Here is a 20,022-nt window from a genome sequence, read left to right as displayed (position 1 = left end):
CCACAGATCCGGGTGTACCGCGGTATCATGGACCGCGATGCACCGGATCAATCAGACTCCACTAATGGCCAGGATGCGCGCGTACACCCTCCTATGGTGCGCCGCGTTGCACCGGATCACTCCGGTCGTCTCCCCCACTGCCGGCGACCGGAAAACTCGCCGGAAGGTCGCCGGAAATTGCAGAAAATGCCCGGAAAAATCTAGAAAATTCTAGAAAAATCCCTAAAGTCTTATTTAATTATTTTTAGCCATTATTAATTTCATAGGACATTAAATAAATATATACCATCCTATATAATTAAAATTCCATTAATTTGAATAAAATAAAATTAATAATTTATTAACCTCTAAACCTTGGCTCTATGCATAAAACTAAACTAAACAATTAATTTATTAATTCAAAGGGGAAAAGTAGATAATAACTTGCCTTTTTGGATTTAAAATAAATCCGCCGGTCTGCGCGTAGTCGGGAAAAATTGCCTACACCGGTCCAAGCTTCTTTCTCTTTCTCCTTTCCTTTCACTCTTATAAAATAGCTCTCTAGAATTTATACTTTGCTTCTAACTCCCTTTTATTTTTTTCTAAGGCAAGCTAGTTAATTTATAGACAAAATATATAATATAAATATTACAAATATCTAATTTATAATAACTTCTCACCCATTTCTCATATTCCTACCTATATGGCTTTAATTCCAACCATAACCATTGATGCAATCCTATCCTAATCTCTAATTTCATCATGACTTTGGTTTAATACTATTATTCTTATTATAAATATTATTATTATTATTACTAATATTATTATTAATAAACTTTTATAATAATTATTATTATTATTATATTATTATTATTATTATTATTATTAAACTAATATAATTATTATTATTACAAAATAATACATTATATCATCATAATACTATATAACACAAATATAATACTTTAATTAACTAATAATGATTAATATAAGCATAACCAACAAATAAAATTATTATTAATAATACATGCATAATTAAATGAATAAATTTACTATTTTAACATACACAATCACTTTACATGCACAATTAAATGAACATAATATAATAATGTAGTATGCACAAATAAATAAAATTAATTAACCTAACACAAAATTAATTTAAATACATTTTAAAATTACGGGGTATTACAACTTTGTCTCCCACTGTCAGCATAATTGGTGTGAAAAAGTTTTTTACTCAAGATAAATAAGATACTATTTTTAAAGGGATAATATCACTTACCTCTTTGGAGATTAAGCCTAATTATCGACACTACTCTTAATGTTTCAAAAATTATAAAAATTTCCCTCAAAGTTAGCCAGGTTGTAACACTTTCTCCTATCACTTATCACTTTCGAGATTAGGCCTAATTACAAGTAATACCTTTAAAGTTTCAAAATTTTCAAAAATCTCCCTCAAAGTTAGCTTGGTTGTAACATTTTTCCCCTTCCGATAATAGTCAATGCTAGTTTTTTTTAATGACATCACTTATTTTTTAGCATGAAATATCACATTTATCCTAAGAAAAATTACAAAGGCATATACATCCTTATTTTTTATTTAAAATTACTTATATACCCTCCTCCTTCACCCCCCACCTCAATCTAGCCTCAGATTTATCCTCCTCAACAAACCCATCAACTGCCGAAGTCTTCTCACCTAACTGGTAAAATGTCTCCTGTTGGTTCTTGTAATGCATGAGTTCCAGTCTTGTCACCAACTAACTCCTAACATTTACCCTTAAAAAAAAATAAAATAAAAAAACCTAGAACGAACATCAACCAAGGAACAATTTTAGAGTAGCTCCGCGGCCCGCCGGTAAATCCAGTCCTCGCTGACAACTCGTAATCGCCGTCAACAATCCTTGCATCGCCATCGCCTGCTCACCGCCCAACAGTTCATCACCGGTGTGTTTCAGTCATCTTTTCATCGCCACGCGAGAACGAGTTGTAACCCAACTATCGCACTGTGCAACCACGGCTAATTTACCCATCCATCTAACGAGTCAACAAACACGAAATCGTTCCTCAACTCTGCTGAGTCGTAACCCGTTCCCAGACTCGTTAGCTCAACTATCTCGCTCAGTTCATTCAGTGTCGAAAGTTCCGACATAAATGACGACGATGTCGATGACGGTGGTGGCGGAGGGTTGACGTGGTCCGTTGATGCCACATTGGACATCACGTGGAGATCACTCGGTGGGCCGGAGAAGCAACTCGGTGAGTTCGGGCCTCGATTTTAGGGGTGGCAAAAGTTCCAAGCCAAATCCGTGACTTCTTTCGGGGCTCACGGATCTCAAATTTCCATTTGCCCCATGTCCACATTCGGACCCCTGTGTATAAACCGTGTTTGCTCTCTCTCCCTTCATGCTTCGTTTCTGATTCGGGCTCTTTTGGATCTAAGTTTTGGTTGGATTTAGATAGCCATGAAGAATGTGAGTTTGGTGGTGGTGGCAAGAACGAGTTGGTACTAGAATCGGTCTTTGGTAGATCACCTATTGCGAATGGTGAGATCTGAACCCAGTTGGTGATGAGTCTGACCTGACTAAATCAGTCATATTAGAAGTTTCAAATTAGTATAAAGGAGATAAGTGTTGAATAAAGAGAAAAGAGAAGATCAGATGAGGGTTTATGAATGATTCAGTTATGTATTATGTGTGTGTGTATATATATATATTGTGAGTTATACAGTTGAAAAGTTTGATATTCTCCATCTGGGGTGGTAGAGTTCTGAAAATTTAATTCCATATAAGGATAAAATCATTTCTCTGAAAAGTTATGCCAAAGGTTCTATGTGTTCAACAGTTCAAGTGGACCTTGCACCTAAATTCTTTCAAATGAATTGATAAACGCTGATTGTGGTGAGAGGGAAGAAAGATGGTGTAGGTATAGAGTTTGGTGGGTAATTTTGTAATTTTGTATTTTTAATTTTATAAAATAAGAGTATTTTAGTCATTTAACAAACATTTCACTAGAATCTAACTCCGGTCACATTAAAGGGAGGTTTTTGTAAATTTTGAAACGTCAGGAATACTGATTATAATTAGGCCTAATGTAACAAGGGTCATTTTGTCCCACATCGGAATCGAATGGGAAAAAGATTGGGTATAAATGGGTGGGTATGCAGCCTTACCTAACAGTTCGAGCTTTTGGGTAAATGGGCAAGCGCCCACCCGTTACAGTTGGTATCAGAACCAAACCCAATTCTTGATCCCGTGCCACGCCAAGAGCCCGGCCCGGAAGGCGTCCGGGTGAGTCCACCCAGGTAGGCAGGGTGGCCCAACTGCAACGAGGGCGTTGCGAGTTTGGGTGGGGGAGAATGTAACAAGGGTCATTTTGTCCCGCATCGGAATCGGATGGGAAAGAGATTGGGTATAAATGAGTGGGTATGCGGCCTTACCTAACAGTTCGAACTTTTGGATAAATGGGCAAGTGCCCACCCGTTACACCTAACCTCAAGAAAGGTAAGTGATATTATCTCATTTTTAAATTATAAATAAACTATTCACAAATTTTAAATTCAAATTTTAATTAAATTTTTTCCAAACTCAAATGACGAGTGATTTCATAAATGATAAAACATTATTTTCTGAATTTTCATGACTTTTTCTAGATTATGTGCATCTGACTTTAATTAAACCCAAAAATTTATTAGAGATTTATATTTCATTTGATGTTTATCATTTATGAAATCACTGTCATTTGAGTTTGGAAAAAAATTAATTAAAATTTCATAAATATAATTGTCTTTAACATTTATTGTTTTTCCTATCTCGCCGATTTCTCTCCTCATTTTCTGGATTTTCACGACTTTTTCTAGATTGTGTGCATCTCTCTTTAATTAATTATGAAATTTTAAAAATAATAACCACTTTTTCTAGATTGTGTGCATCTCTCTTTAATTAATTATGAAATTTTAAAAATAATAACCACTTTTTCTAGATTGTGTGCATCTCTCTTTAATTAATTATAAAAAATTTAAAATAATAACCACTTTTTCTAGATTGTGTGTATCTTTCTTTAATTAATTATGAAATTTTAAAAATAATAACCATTCATTGAACCATCGCGACTCCATATAATGAAATATAAATCTCATCTAATAAATGGAATTGAAAAGTCGTAACAATTCAGAGGATTTCTCAAATAACATTTTATCCCATACATTTATTTCCCATCCTTATCACCGAGATTCCTAATCTGCAGTAAGTCTTTGACCTTTTTCTAATTAATAAATAACCGTTAATCCTTCTCCACCTTATTTTTATACATCCACAAATAATATTATAATAAACCCTTCTGATTAAAATAATGATAATAAATAACCGTTTGTACTTTCATCATTTAATACCCTCAAAATATCTATATTCGATATTTTGAAAAATAAAAAAGAAAGGGTCACGACCCTCCTATTTTAGGGTCATGACCCTCCAATCATTTGGTATTTATACAGTAGCATACATGACCAGAAATGTGTCTCACAAAACCATCACTTTTCCTTAACAAGAATAAGAATACCTAGAGAGAGAGAGAGAGAGAGAATGTGTGGCACAGAGAAGGCTCGTGTGGTGAAAAGCTCCTCGTCATCTGCTGGTCTTGATCACTCGGAAACAAGAGAGAATGGCACAACCCTCTCATCCCATTCTGTCATTAACCTTGACCAGTAAGTCCATCTCTCAATCCATCTTCACCATTTTGATCAGTTGAAAATGGTGGTATTTAAATTAGATAACATAGAAATTACTTACTTGTGTAAAAAAATTGTTCACTCATGTCATACATTTGGTTTCAACATACAAATGTTGCAATCACAGTAAATTGATATATGTGTAATTTGGAAATTACACTTGCTTTATTAGTTTTATATGAAACAAAGATCCTTGCATGGTTAGATTCATGCGGGTCCCTATGGATTTTTTCTATTTAAAGGCGTATACATACGATCGGTCCCAAAACCAAATTTGTTTGTTCTATTTATACGAACTTTAGTCATTTGTGGAGAGATATATAGATGTGTATCATCTCTCATTTATAAAAGGTAAAACATAGTTCTTCTAGGCTTCCAACAATGCAGGTACAAATCAAATTTCATTTTGAACCAATGAAAAAAGAAATAAAATTCTAATTTTTAAGAGTTTTGCTTTCAATGACATTCTTTTTATGGTATACTGCATCAAATTAATTAATTTTACTTTATTTAATTTAACTCCTGGTATGTGATTAATTAATAGTGCTATTGTTATTTTATTATTATTATTTTGTGACAGTGGTGATCCAACCATGTTTGAGGCCTACTGGCAGCGAATGGGTGACAAGTGCACTGTGGTGATCCCCGGCTCTCAGTCATTGAGCTATTTTTCCAATATGAAGAACTTATGCTGGTTTTTGGAGCCAGAATTGGAGGAATCGATCAAGCGAGTGCATCATGTAGTGGGCAATGCAGTGACCAAAGATCATCATGTGGTGGTCGGAACGGGTTCAACCCAACTCTTTCAAGCTGCATTGTATGCACTCTCCCCTTCTGATGCACTGGAACCCATCAGTGTGGTCTGTGCCATTCCTTACTACTCGGTGAGCCTCAATCGCTAATGCTTCATGCATGTAATTGAAGAAGTTGATTTATACATTATCATATATAGTTCCTTGACTTTTTAATTTGGATTTAACAAGAGTCTCTTAAAACAAGGACGTAATGTTTCATGTTGTGTAACAGATCGTGTCTCTAGGTGATATATACTTTGTTAGTTATGCACATTGTAGTGCACTTTACATGTTATAACATGTTATAAGGAACAAGCATGCGTAAGAAAATAAATTTAGAATTCGATCTGTTTGTATAGGAAGAATAAGAAAGGCAACAAACACATGCTGATTCGTGTATCTGTATATACAAACACTATATTGTGGCCGTCTGGACATTAAAAAACACATAGTAACATGGACATGTATGCATTAATAGCCAGACTGAATGTTCAAGCTAGATTGCATATGCCCACGTTTATTAAAATTTGAAAAATCCTGGGCTCGCATTGCAATTACACAAGTATGCAGCACATGTAATTATGATGCTGCACAAATATTATGGCCGAGTGGACATGAAATTATTAATTATGACGTATAGTACATAATCACATGTAATTTTGTCGAATATTAGTTGCTAGTCAAAATGATTACCGCATGTCAGTTTGGACTTTGGATTCATGTACTACATTAATTACACTTTTAAAGAACCGTGAGTCAGAACAATTAAAAGTGTGTCAGCATGCCAATTTAGATACAGAGTTCAATATTCAATAATACATTAATTACTCTTTGAAACACTAACGTCACACAACACAAGTGCATGAAAGTATTTTGAGAAGAGTTTAATTGAATAATTTTCTCTTTCTTTCTAATTTTATAATTATTTATTTGTTTTGGTTTGGTTGTTTACAGTCCTATGCAGCTGTGACGGACTTTTTGCGCTCAGGGCTTTACAAGTGGGGAGGTGATGCACATGCCTTCGATAAGGATGGTGCTTACATTGAGTTGATCACTTCCCCAAACAACCCTGACGGCAATACTAGAGACGCCATTGTCAAGAGAGGAGGCGGCAAGCTTGTCCATGACCTTGCCTACTATTGGCCCCAATTTACTCCCATTACCAAACCAGCTGATCATGATATTATGCTCTTTACTGTCTCCAAATCTACCGGACATGCCGGATCACGCATTGGGTAATTTTCTAATTTTAAATGTTTGCCTACCAAGAAACATTTATACATGATGTGATATAATCTATCTTGTTATTTTGTAAAGATGGGCTCTCGTGAAGGATAAAGATGTGGCAAAAAAGATGACAAAGTTCATAGAGCTCAACACAATTGGTGTGTCAAAGGAATCCCAACTTCGAGCTGCAAAGGTCCTAGGTGTCATTGCAGATAGCTGCCAATCCTGTGACACTCCGGACTCAGATAATGTGTTTGAATATGGTAAACTTATAATGTCTGAGAGATGGAACAAGTTAAGGGACGTGGTGGGACAAAGCGACATGTTCAGTCTGCCTGAGTACGCGAAAGAATACTGTAATTTCATGGGGAAGTTCACTGAATCATATCCCGGTAATATCCCCATTCTTTCCGATTGGGATTTTAATTAGTTTTAAAATATTTAGATAAAATATACGATGGTGCAAAATAACTGGCTTTTTCTTTTCCTTTCTTATAGCCTTTGCATGGATGAAGTGCAATAGGAATATAGAGGACTGTGCAGAGCTACTTCGAGGACAGAAGATTATAACCAGAAGCGGAGAGCGATTTGGGGCTGATTCAAAGCATGTTAGGGTTAGTATGGTAAGCAAGGATGAAGAATTTAACCTCTTTATAGAGAGGTTGCTGGCTATTCAAGAGACCAGTAATGAGTATCATATTTGATGAGTTGATATTGAAATCTGAGAGAGATGATGATGAAATTACCTTTGCCGGTTAGGTTAAGATATTATATTTATAGAAAATGTAGGTTTTCATATGTTGTTCTAGTTTTATCAACAGTTGTTCTAGTTATTATCAACAGTTATGCTAAATCTATAAAATTAAATCTATAAAATGACTTTTAAATTACTGTTAAATTTCTATCGTACGGTGTTTGCACAATGTTACTTCATCATGGAGTATTTAATTAATTTATGTATTTAAGGCCAAAATTAATATGATGAAATAATTCTGTTATAGTATCGGTTCACATTGTATACACTCGATACATCAAACATGCCGAGTGCCGACCAAACAATTTTTTTTTGTCAAAGTTTTTGTTCCTCTTCAATTTGGCTATTTGAATTCCAAAAATGGGCTTGTTGGGCTTATGTACGTCTTCGGATTGGTTTGTGCTTAGCCTTGTTGGGGTAGACTCTTCTCTTTTAGCAAGAGGCTCAAGTGGCCCAAATCCATTTATGGATTACCGCCACATGTCACATATTTTATAGTAGTACAATTTAAATAAAAAATAAATATAAAATAAAATGTTGCAACTAGGGTATTTTCAATCAACTTAGTCACAGATAAAAGCGGAACAAAATGATAGGGAGAGAAACTATTGGTAGTTGCACTTGCACCATTTGGGGACATCTCTCGAAAGAAAAAAAAAAGGCTTGAAACATTTGATGACAGAATGTTTTAATCGATTCATTTATCATTTGATGGCGTAGTTTTAATCGATTCATTTATCTCTGAAATCGCTAATGTAGCCTCTTTGTTGACCAAAATGCTTTTGAATTTAAAGAATCGGTAACTCTTTAGTAAAGAAGATGTTTACTCTATTTGGAATATTTGTAACATTTGTAACGGGTTTGGTTTCGTGATCTCAACTCATATAATATGTAATTATTTTTTTATTCGGATAGAAGTGGGATAATGCCTCTCCAACATTCTTTTTCATTCAAACTCGGAACACTCTCTGTTCAAACCCCGACACCTTTCGGGTGAACACACCCCGGTAGGCTCGAACCCTCCCCCTCCTCTTTAAAGATCAATGGGATGTTAAACCATTGACTAGATGACCTTTAGTAACATCAAAGGTACCTTGTCTATAACATTTATTGCCTAAGATAAAGTTTACAATACCCAGGACATGACTTTGTATTGAATGGGGATACCATGTGTAAAATATTACTGAAGTATTATATACTTTCTCATGGTCTAAATGATACGGAGTATAAGCTCTCACTGAGAAATTATTAGATAATTCGAGAACATTTGCCATGGGCCAATCACACGCAATCAAATGTGTCAACTTTATTTAATTTTTTTGATTGCGTGACCCGTTTGTAATTAGTTGGGATCGTTCCAAATAATCTAATAATTATTTCTTTCCTCTTTGTTTGGAGGTTGAGTGCTGGAGCTCCAGTGGGACAAAAATATAGTGGGTAAATAAATAAATAAATAAAATAAAATGTGTATTGCCGAGTTCTTACCTTACTTATTTACTTTCTCCATCCCAAAATAAATGTCCTGTTTGGAGAATCGTGACTCACATGTGAATCACGATAACATTATCAACAGCCAACTATATTTCATCTTTAAAGTTTACACATATGGGTATTTCATCTTTAAAGTTTACAATACCCAAGACATAACATGTGTAAAATATTTTTGGAGTATTATATACTTTCTCATTGTCTAAATGATATAAGTAGAGATGGCAAGGGAGCGGGGTGGAGTGGGGATTCCATTCCCCATCCCCATCCCCGATATATTTTTCATTCCCCATCCTCGCTTAAAATTTTGTCAGAATTTTCATACCCGGCCCCGCCCCCGACACCATATCCCCGTCCCCGCCCCGGCCTCGGCCTCATAATTTTTTTTATTAAAGAAAAACGCATTTTTTCTTATTTTCACGTATATAATAATTATAATTTATTTATATTAATAACTTCACACTTAATCGGGGCGGGACGAGTTTATCCAATCCCCGGCCCCGACAGGGATTCAAAATTTGCCCCGATTCGCATCCCCGTTTAGCTAAAAGGATCCCAGTAGGAATGGAAAATTTGTCATCGCTGGATATAAGCTCTCACTGAGAAATTGAATAATGCTAATTTTGACGACTACCATTCACCCCCAAAAAAACCGATAGTGCGTGTCAATACTAGATTGGTCCAACTGGCGTACAGGTACCCTTCCCCTTCTTCGTCTCAGCTTTACTCTCTTATCTATCTCTTTCAATCGACGATGGTCTTCACCGGTGCGATTCACCAGATTCACCGTCCGGCCAGACTCTCCTCGATCACTGGATTCACCAACGTCAATAGCGATTTCGACGGGCAGTAATTCGCGTTCATGTCCGACGCGTCGGCGATTGTGGTGGATTGGTCTTGGTTGCTGGAGACGTCGGTGAAGACGTTCATCTTGATGTTCTCAAATCTCTCTATCAATAACCAATTTCTCAGTTCTGGCTCGGCATCGTGGGTTTATCTGACTCGGCATCGTGGGTTTCATCATCAGTTCTGGATCGTCACCGGCGACTGCGCAATACCTCTCCGGTCTTACCGGTTCCACCCATCGGCTGTAACCACCATTACTAAGCGACCACCCATCAAGTCACTGAACACCACCGTCGCCACCACCTACCCCATTGGCAAACCACCACCACCATCAATGTTTTGTCTGTATCATGAATGTGACCTTGAAAATCAAATCAGAACCCAAAAGACCCATCAGCAATATTACCAAACCTATCTCTCTCTCTCTCTCTCTCTCTCTCTCTCTATATATATATGCTTGCCTTAATGGATTTTTAGGCCGCCAGAGTTTTATATTTTAGTTTAATTTGGATAGTCATTTGAACACGTGACCAGCCATGTAGGTATGTCGGTGTTTTCAAGTAGGGCAAAATAACATTACTCCCCAAAAATTATTAGATGATTCAAGAACATTTGATATCGGCGGATCACACGCAATAAAATGTGTCAACTTTATTTAATTTTTTGATTGCGTGGCTCGTTTGTAATTAGTTAGGGCCGTCCCAAATATTTTAATAATTATTTGTTTTCTTGAATCACGATTTCCCAAACAAAATATTTTTTATGGGACATAGGTAGTATAAAAGAGTACCCCCATCTTTGAAGAAGAGCGGAAGGATTAGGGCTGAGAGTGGGCGAGTTACCTGCAAAAACAAAAACAAAAAATGGTAATATCCTATAAATTGAAATCAACTATATTTTAAAAAGCATCTTAATGATTTAAATATAGTAATATACTTTAAAATGTAACTATAAATGGAAATCAATGGTGGTCTGCAACATGGTTCGTCACCGGTGACATTGGGTTTGGCCAGTTAAATGAGTAAGGCTATCTGCTTCCAATCTTGCCCCTACCACTCCAGTGTCACCTACCAAGCCCACGTTGATTTCACCTATGATCAATGGCCTCGATTTTATCACCAAACACAAGCAAAAACGGAGGCAAAGACTCACATATCCTCCTTGTCCTCTGCAATTCCATCCTCCAAATTTTCGTGTACAAATTGTTAGGAGGGCAAATTAATTTGAAGGAATTAAAAATCAGTGGGTTTTCTTAAATTATTAAGATTGAGAAATTATTGTTTGGAGGGTTAAAATAGTTCTTATTTCTTAATGCATATGTTATGTTATTATTTTACTTAAATAAAGTTAAAATGATTTAAGACTCTTAACTTTATTTAAGCGTGATTTTCAGTTATTCTTTTATACACTTCAAACTGAATTATTTTATCACCTTTAATAATTTGGTTCTCAATTACATAAATTAGTATTAAATTACTTTTTAATTTTTCGATAAATCAATTCATTAAAAAAATAATAATAATAAAGGAACAGGACAAGAGAAGAGCCTCAGCACAGATAACAGACAGAAAGTCCAGAAACCCAAGAGCACCAGGCCCAAGAGACCAATACAATAACAAACAACCCATATTTTGTCTTTGGACAGTCAAACCATTTTAAGAACATGACTAGCTACTTTTATGAATCCTTACATAATTTTTTCGTCATCATTATTCTTGTTTTAAATCTGTTTGATCCTACAAGAGGTCGGCCGTTCAGATTCTTCGTCAACCCATCAAATATGATACCCATTACTAATCTCCTGAATAGCCTGCAACCTCTCTATAAAGAGGTCAAATTCTTCATCGTTGCTCACCATACTAACCCTAACATGCTTTGAATCAACCCCAAATCGCACCCCGCTTCTTGTTAGAATCTTGTGTCCTCGGAGAAACTCTGCACAGTCCTCTACAAGCCTATTGCACTTCATCCATGCAAAGGCTGCAAGAAGAAACAGAAAACCAAGATATTAACTAGTTATATTTGCACCATATATAAAACTTTAGATCAAAGTCATAATCTATAAGCATCATTACCGGGATTCGATGTTGTGAACTTCCCCATGAAATTACAGTATTCTTTTGGGTACACAGGCAGACTGAACAGGTCACTTTGTCCCACCACATCTCTTAACTTCTTCCATCTCTCAGACATTATAAGTTTACCATATTTAAACACATCATCTGAGTCAAGAGAGTCACAGTATTGGCAACCATCTGCAATAACACCGAGAACCTTTGCAGCTCGAAGTTGGGATTCTTTGGACACACCAATTGTGTTGAGCTCTATGAACTTTGACATCTTTTTTGCCACATCTTCATCCTTAACAAGAGCCCAACTTTTTTTTTTTTTTTCAATTTAAATTGGTATAAGATTAAGTAAACCATAATGTCGGTGTTTGTCACAAAATGTATAAATATTTATTGATGAAAATTTAAAAAATTACCCAATGCGTGATCCTGCATGGCCGGAACATTTGGAGGCGGTAAACAGCATAATATCATGATCAGCTGGTTTGGTAATGGGAGTAAAATTTGGCCAATAGTAAGCAAGGTCATGGATAAGCTTCCCTTCACCTCCTCCTGGCTCGACAATGGCTTCTCTAGTGGTGCCATCCGGGTTGTTCGGGGAAGTGACTAACTCAATGTAGGCACCATCCTTATCGAAGCCATGCGCATCACCTTCCCACTTGTATAGCCCTGACCGCAAGAAGTCCGTCACGTCGGCATATAACTGCATACAACCAAAACAAATACATTGATTTACCCAAAAAAAAATAATAATAAATGCTAAGAAATGGAAGCAGAGAACATAATTGGAGGCCTTGCGTGTGTGTGAAGGGCATTGGTGTTTGTTTCGAAGTGTAATTTGATTGTCGAATCCAAATTAGGTGTGACTATGTACCTGCCATAATAATGGGTTTTCGCAATGTAAGACCAGGATTTTTCAAATTTTAATAAATGCAGGCATATGCAATCGATCTTGACAATGTATCTGGCTACGAATGTATACGATGTCTGTATGTGGCTATGAATGTATACGATGTCTGTATACGATGCCTGTATGTGGCTATGAATGTATACGATGTCTGTATGTGGCTATGTTTTTGTAATGTCCAGAAGGCCACAATACAGTAATGTTTGTATGCATAAACACACGAAAATTGATAAAAATGAATTTATGAGTTGGAGAAGAATTTGGTCTAACAATACCCAGTCACACAGAAAACGAGAGAGTGATAACACTTAGAAAGATTTTGTGTGTGATTTAGACACAAATGGACAAAATTATTAACATAGCGTCACCTAGAGATACATGAAACGCCATGTCCTTGTTTTAAGTGACTTAATGACATAAATGACCATTTATTTTTTAAACTTGTTTTTGTTCAAATCCAAAAGTCAACATGTATAACACAATTAAATGAACTTCCTCAATCTTATGAAGTGTTAGCAATTTAGGCTCACCGAGTAGTAAGGAACGGCACAAACCACACTGGCGGGTTCTGGTGCATCAGAAGGGCTGATTGCGTACAATGCAGCCTGAAAGAGCTGGGTGGAACCCGTCCCAACCACCACATGATAATCTTTTGTCACTGCATTTCCAACCACACGATGCAATCGCTTGATCGATTCCTCTAATTCTGGCTGCAAAAACCAACATAAGTTCTTCATATTGACAAAATAGCTCAGTGACTGACTGCCCGTGATCACCACCGTACACTTGTCACCCATCCGCTGCCAATAAGTCTCATACATGGTTGGATCACCACTGTCACAAAAAAAAATAATAATAAATTAACATTAGCACTTTTAATTAATCACCATACCAGGAGTTAAATTAAATAAAGTAAAATGAATTAATTTGCTGCCGTGTATCATAACAAATAGATTTTTCTTTCTTTTTTCATTGGTTCAAAATGAAATTTGATCCGTTGTCTTCCGGCTTTTATAAATGGGAGATTCTACAGATATCTACAAGTTATGATGCATATTTTTAATGAAGTAATAATTAGGCTTATTTGTTCGCAGTCTCACAAAATTAATTACTACTTTAAGATGTTTTAAAGTGGGTCATACCAAAAACCTATCTGAAGATTATAAATAATTATGTAGGACAATTAGGCATTATTATTCACTTTGAAAATCAATTTTTTTTTTTAATCATACCATCAATGACTTTAGTTTATATAAATAGAACTTATGCTATGTCGGGCTAATTATGAAATTTGTGTCTTGAACAATAGAATTGAAAAAAATTCTTTCAAATTACAAACTAGATATTCTGCAATTGTAATTCCATGCAGCACTAACAAATTTGATTTTGGTACCAACAGTAGAACTAACATTCAAACAGGGTTTCAAGTTTAAACGATAAACATATGTTGGTTATCTAATTGAATTCATACCAAAAAAATGGATAGATATACACTGAGAGATGAACTCACTGGTCAAGGTTAATGACAGAATGAGATGAGAGGGTTGTGCCATTTTCTCTTGGTTCCGATTGAACAAGACCAGGAGATGACGAGGAGCTTTTCACCACACGAGCCTTCTCTGTGCCAAACATTTTCTCTCTCTTCTCTCTCTCTCTCTCTCTCTCTCTAGGTATTTTTGTTAAGGAAAAGCAAACCTCTTGGTTTTCTGTGTCACATTTCTGCACACCTATGCTTCTATATAAATACCAGAAGATGGGAGGATCGTAACTCGGGATTCTTTCTTTTTTATTTGTCTATAATATCTACATGCATATTTTTAGGGTATTAAATGATGAAACAACAACGGGTATTAAATGGGTCAAGCTTTTGTTTGCACTCAACTTTTTTTTCATTTCTTATTATTATTTATATATCCACTCCATTTTAACTTGTACGGGGTTTATTATCTTACTATGTGATGTGGAGGCATAAAAAAGTAGAGCTAGATTATGGTTATATGTTAATTAGAGAAAGTCAGTAAATGTTGGGGATAAAATATTATTTGAGAAATTTTCTAAGACCTTTCAATCTGATTCATTAGAATTTAGATGAGAATCTTCACTTCAATCTGATTCATTAGAATTTAGATGAGAATCTTCACTTCATAGGAGGATGGGGTTGGAATAGCGGTAGATTTGTGACGGTTCATAAGTTCGGTTACTTATTAATTTTTTATATTTATTTTTTAATGAAAGAGAGCTCCATGGTAATTGGAAAAATTCAAGAAAATAAAATGAAGAGAGAAAATCAGTAGTATACAACACTTGATTTTACATGGAAGGTTTTAACATTTAGATAGAGCAAATCTTTCTTTTCGCGTAGAATACCTTGTTTGATGCTATTAATAATTTAATAGATTGCTGTATACTACTGATTTTCTCTCTTCATTTTAAGGATTTTCTTGAATTTTTCCAATTACCATGGAAGGTTTTAACATTTAGATAAAGCAAATCTTTCTTTTCGCGTAGAATACCTTGTTTGATGCTATTAATAATTTAATATATTGCTCTTGCTTGCCTTGGTAATAAATAAATAAAAATACCTACCACTTACCTTATTTACAAAAAATTCGAAATCAGTAGGATAAGAATATTAAGTACAATTAATATTAGAGACAATATTATTTTTTAAAATTATGAATTAATTAAAGAGAGATGTTAATTAGAAGTGGACGACAATACTTATTAATTTTTTATATTTATTTTTAAATTTATCAATTAATGAAAGAGAGCTCCATGGTAATTGGAAAAATTCAAGAAAATCCTTAAAATGAAGAGAGAAAATCAGTAGTATACAACACTTACCTTGTTTGATGCTATTAATAATTTGATATATTGCTCTTGCTTGCCTTGGTAATAAATAAATAAAAATACCTACCACTTACCTTATTTACAAAAAATTCGAAATCAGTAGGATAAGAATATTAAGTACAATTAATGTTAGAGACAATATTATTTTTTAAAATGATGAATTAATTAAAGAGAGATGTTAATTAGAAGTGGACAACACTTCAGTCTTCACTATGATATGCACTGTCCTCACCTCTAATGTGGACCAATAATAAATGAATATGTCATTTTTAATTACCAAATCAAATGTGGTGCGATTATATACTCACCTACAAAATCAAATGGTGGGGTACATACATCATCTCTGGTATAATAATGAAAGAAGATGTGTACATTTATTATTGGTCCACATCAATTGTCAGGATGGAGTAAATCCTCACGTAAAAGTCTTAAAAATTCTGAAAACATGGAAAAGTCAGTAGGCAACGACCACTTACCTTATTTACCAAAATAATAATTAAAAAAAAAAATAGTAGAATAAGAAAGACAATAAATGTTAGAGACATAGCAATTATTTTTTAAATTTATTTAAATGTTAGAGACGGAGTAATTATTTTTAAAATTTTGTCTTTCAAATTTATTTATGAAATCACTTTTGAGTTTTATTTATTTGTTTATGCGTTAAAATCATCAAAAAAATAAAAATAAAACCTAGGTTATTATCCCAAAATAAACCCCTATACTAAAAAAAATAAAAAATATCTAAAAACTTTGTTAGTTTTCAAAAATCTATCAAATTACCGCATTCAGTTTAGTTGCCATAATAAAGAAACACGCATGTGCCAACTTATTAATTTTTATACGACCAAAATGCCTTTGTCACCACTTAATAATCATTATATCCTTTTAAACCCCAAAGGAAGTCCATTGTTGTTGTGATACTCCTCAATTTTTAAATACGGATTGATCATTTTCGCACCTAAAAATCAGATGATATCAAAACAATTAGTAATAAACGAATATAGAATACAAGGGGATAAATAAAAATAAATAAATATATCCTGAAAGGAAGACTAAATAATGATCAATAAATAATAACTCTTCAGCTAATAATCTTCATAGATATCCATTAATAAAATTCTCCATAATACTATTGGGAAACATGCAAGTTTTAAAAAAAATTCGGGAGATTTTGATTCAAAGATCTTTATTCATCATATAGAAACAAGTTTTATGCAAAAATAAAATATGATGTATCATTCAATTAATGGATTGAATACTTACAACAAAATTTGAATAAACCTTAAATCTCTCCTCTAAAGTGAATGTCACTTATTGTAGATCACTTTGCTAGATGCCTTCTCCTTGGATCTCTATCTTCTAGGTAATAGTTTTGCCTTTAGGAATCACACATAAGCCTCCATGATAACCTTGGAAAACTAAACTTGTGGGAGCCTCCATTAAATGAGAAAGCAAACCCTAAAATCTAGAGAGAGAAAAAAATATTCCTTTTTCTTTTCCAAAGTCACTCCTAAAATATACATAAACCCATGTATATATAGGCAACATAAAAATCAGAAAAGGAAACCATAAATCATTCTCCATCTCTAATTCACATATCTCAAATCTAATAAGATTCCAATATCAAGTTGGGCTATGAGTGAGAATCATATTGGGCTTATTATTTTCTTGGCTACAATGAATTAATAATTTATCCAGTCCATGGACCCAATTAAATTAATTCATTAATTAATTTCTACTCCACTAAAAGAAATTAATTGAACTTCAATTAAATAATAAATAACCTCTAAGTCAATGTTGCACTTTGACCCCTCTATGCATAATTAGTTATCGGATAAATAAAACCATTAATCCGACTACTTAATTAATATATTTATTTTGGTACCTTTGATTATTTCTGACTCGATCATAATAAAACATTTGTTTGACAAAAATAATAATTTAAATAAATAAATATATAATAAATCATTTTGTCTAAAAATACACGAAGGCCTTCGAATTTACTTTGTGATCAATCATAATCAATACAAAATAAATACAAGTAGCAATGATGCAAATATTGAAAATATAATCCTCTAACTATTAATTGCATAATTATCTAAAGTGCCGGTCTAAGGATTCCGAAAATTTCGCCGAATAAATCAAAGTAATTACTAATTAATAAAAGAGTCTATATTTCTCTCATACTTAAGAGTCAAATGATATGACAATGATAAGGAGCAATTGCATACGACGGCTTTCGCAATATATCTCAACCTAACGCGGATCCAGTTCAAGTCTTAATTAATTATGAGTCTATCCATAATTACCGATTATAAACAATTTATGATTACTATTTATATTCATGTATTGATCGTCATTACATACATATATAAATATCTCTTGTAATCAAGTGGAAACTATCAATTCCATGATGAATCGAAACATAATACATTAAATTCACCAATTGTATAAAGCATAAATATTTCAGATACGTCAGAAACATATATCACTTTAATCCAAATAGGAATTTGCTTTATCAAAGCATATAAATCCCAACAAATACAACTCAGGAATCCATAAATACAGGACCCCTAAATAAATTCCAAAACTAAAATACTAATAAAGTCTAAACAATAAATAAAATCTAAAGTAATGTCCTACATCGATAATCCAGATGAGTAAAAATGAATGTTCTCTGATCAACACGAATGAAGGGAATTAATTATATGATAAATGATATTTAACATAATCGGATTTAAAGGGATTTATGATATTAATTATGTTACTTATGATGATTAATCATAATGAGATTATAGTTGTGTTTATAATACTAATCATATTAGAGTACTATTAGATATTGTAATAGATGATGTTAATCACATCTTTCTATTCTTAAATAATGATTGCCATATTAATGATTTATACAATGCACAAGGACGAACTTATTTAATTAACTTATAAGTTTTAAATGATAATAATCATTCATATATGAGTTTTGTGCATTATGGAAAACATGTGGGTTGATTAATAAGCAAAAACTCGCTTTTATTATCTGGTTTGATTGATTTTTCTATTGGAGCCATTGTCACGATATGTATATGTTACATTGATTAGTATAGGTGGACTAGCTAATAAGTTAGATCCATTTTATTGTATTCCATTGTCAGGATATAGCTGTGTGATATGTATTGTGTGGGTGAACTGGTTAACAAGTTTAGAGTCACTCTGTGTCATGCCATTGTCATGATATGGCGATGATATTTTATTATGCCATTGCCAGTATATGACTATGATATTTTACATGATCGTCATGCTATTGTCAGAATTTAGCTACGATATTTTATATGTTTGGTGTGTCATTATTCGGATATGGTTATACTATATATTTGTATAAATGTCCTGATACGAGCTTGAGATCTCGAGATTAGTGGTTCGGATTGTGGCATATATTGGCATGAAATCATTTGCAGTGGAAGGATTTGGTTTTTTGGACACAAGAGCTATATATGCACAATTGATTTCAGTAAGTAATTAACCTTCCAATTACAAAAAAATCCTTGACAGCAGCAGTGATATCATGCCTAATAATAGACTAAGCATGCTTAAAGAAGCATGCATTGAACCCATCAGGCCCTGGACTCTTGAAAGGGTGAAAGGATAATATACAGCTTTGGATTTCTAGGTCAGTGGGAATAGAGATAAGATCAATTAAGAGATGTGTGGGCACTATCTTGGAAATGAGGTTGGAAAAGAAGCTCATACCTGGATAGTCCAAGTAGCATTGGCCAAGTAAGGACTGAAAATGATTAATCAGTGCACTCTGTAGCTCCTTTCCTTGCAAAATATTCCCAAGTGGATCCTCAAGTGACTGCACCTTCCTCATGTTAGCCTTAGAGGAAAAACATTTCAAAAAGTAAGCTGTATTCTGATCCCCTTCCTTGAGCCAATGAATTTATGCTTTTTACTTGTAGAACAGTTCCTCTGCAAGACAAAGCTCAGAGAATTTGGCTGCCAACTCTTTTTCATTCACTTTTAATTGGTCATCCACAGGGTTAAGGTCGAGACATTTTTAGCAGTGATAAAGCTCCTCCCTACAGGCCTCCACCTTAGAAGAGATGGCTCTAAAATCATTAGTGTTCAATTGTTTTAGTGGTTGCTTTAGTGCCCTCAGCTTCTTAACAACACAATACATGTTAGTGCCAGTAACTTCCATTTTCCATCCTTGGGCCACAATATCCATAAACTTTGCATTGAGAGTCTAGAAATTTAAAAATCTAAATGGGATGTTCCTCCTAAGGGAGATGCTACCAAGCCTTACCACCATTGGCAAGTGATCAGAGATGCCATGAGGAAAAAAACAACATTCACTTTGAGTAAATTGATTAATCCAAGCATGATTGACA

General features: G+C 34.1%; 2 protein-coding genes across 2 annotated transcripts; one reads left to right on the top strand and one right to left on the bottom strand.

The window, feature by feature from the left end:
• Positions 1–4,556: 4,556 nt before the first annotated feature.
• On the top strand, positions 4,557–7,427 carry LOC132278233 (L-tryptophan--pyruvate aminotransferase 1-like). Its single transcript, XM_059780038.1, has 5 exons — positions 4,557–4,678; positions 5,283–5,586; positions 6,451–6,731; positions 6,814–7,115; positions 7,222–7,427. Exons 1-5 carry the CDS (start codon positions 4,557–4,559, stop codon positions 7,425–7,427), a joined length of 1,215 nt encoding a protein of 404 aa, XP_059636021.1.
• Positions 7,428–11,585: 4,158 nt separating this feature from the next.
• Positions 11,586–14,419, bottom strand: LOC132278232 (L-tryptophan--pyruvate aminotransferase 1-like). The gene is made up of 5 exons (XM_059780037.1): positions 14,298–14,419; positions 13,318–13,621; positions 12,297–12,583; positions 11,887–12,188; positions 11,586–11,791 (listed from the first exon to the last, which is right to left on the bottom strand). Exons 1-5 carry the CDS (start codon positions 14,417–14,419, stop codon positions 11,586–11,588), a joined length of 1,221 nt encoding a protein of 406 aa, XP_059636020.1.
• Between the last annotated feature and the right edge of the window lie 5,603 nt (positions 14,420–20,022).

This window comes from Cornus florida, unplaced genomic scaffold, assembly GCF_030987335.1.
Source record: "Cornus florida cultivar Cherokee Brave unplaced genomic scaffold, ASM3098733v1 CherokeeBrave_3.0.0_Hap2_Chr10, whole genome shotgun sequence".
Taxonomy (NCBI): Eukaryota; Viridiplantae; Streptophyta; class Magnoliopsida; order Cornales; family Cornaceae; genus Cornus; species Cornus florida.
This window is presented reverse-complemented; position numbering and strand designations above follow the sequence as displayed.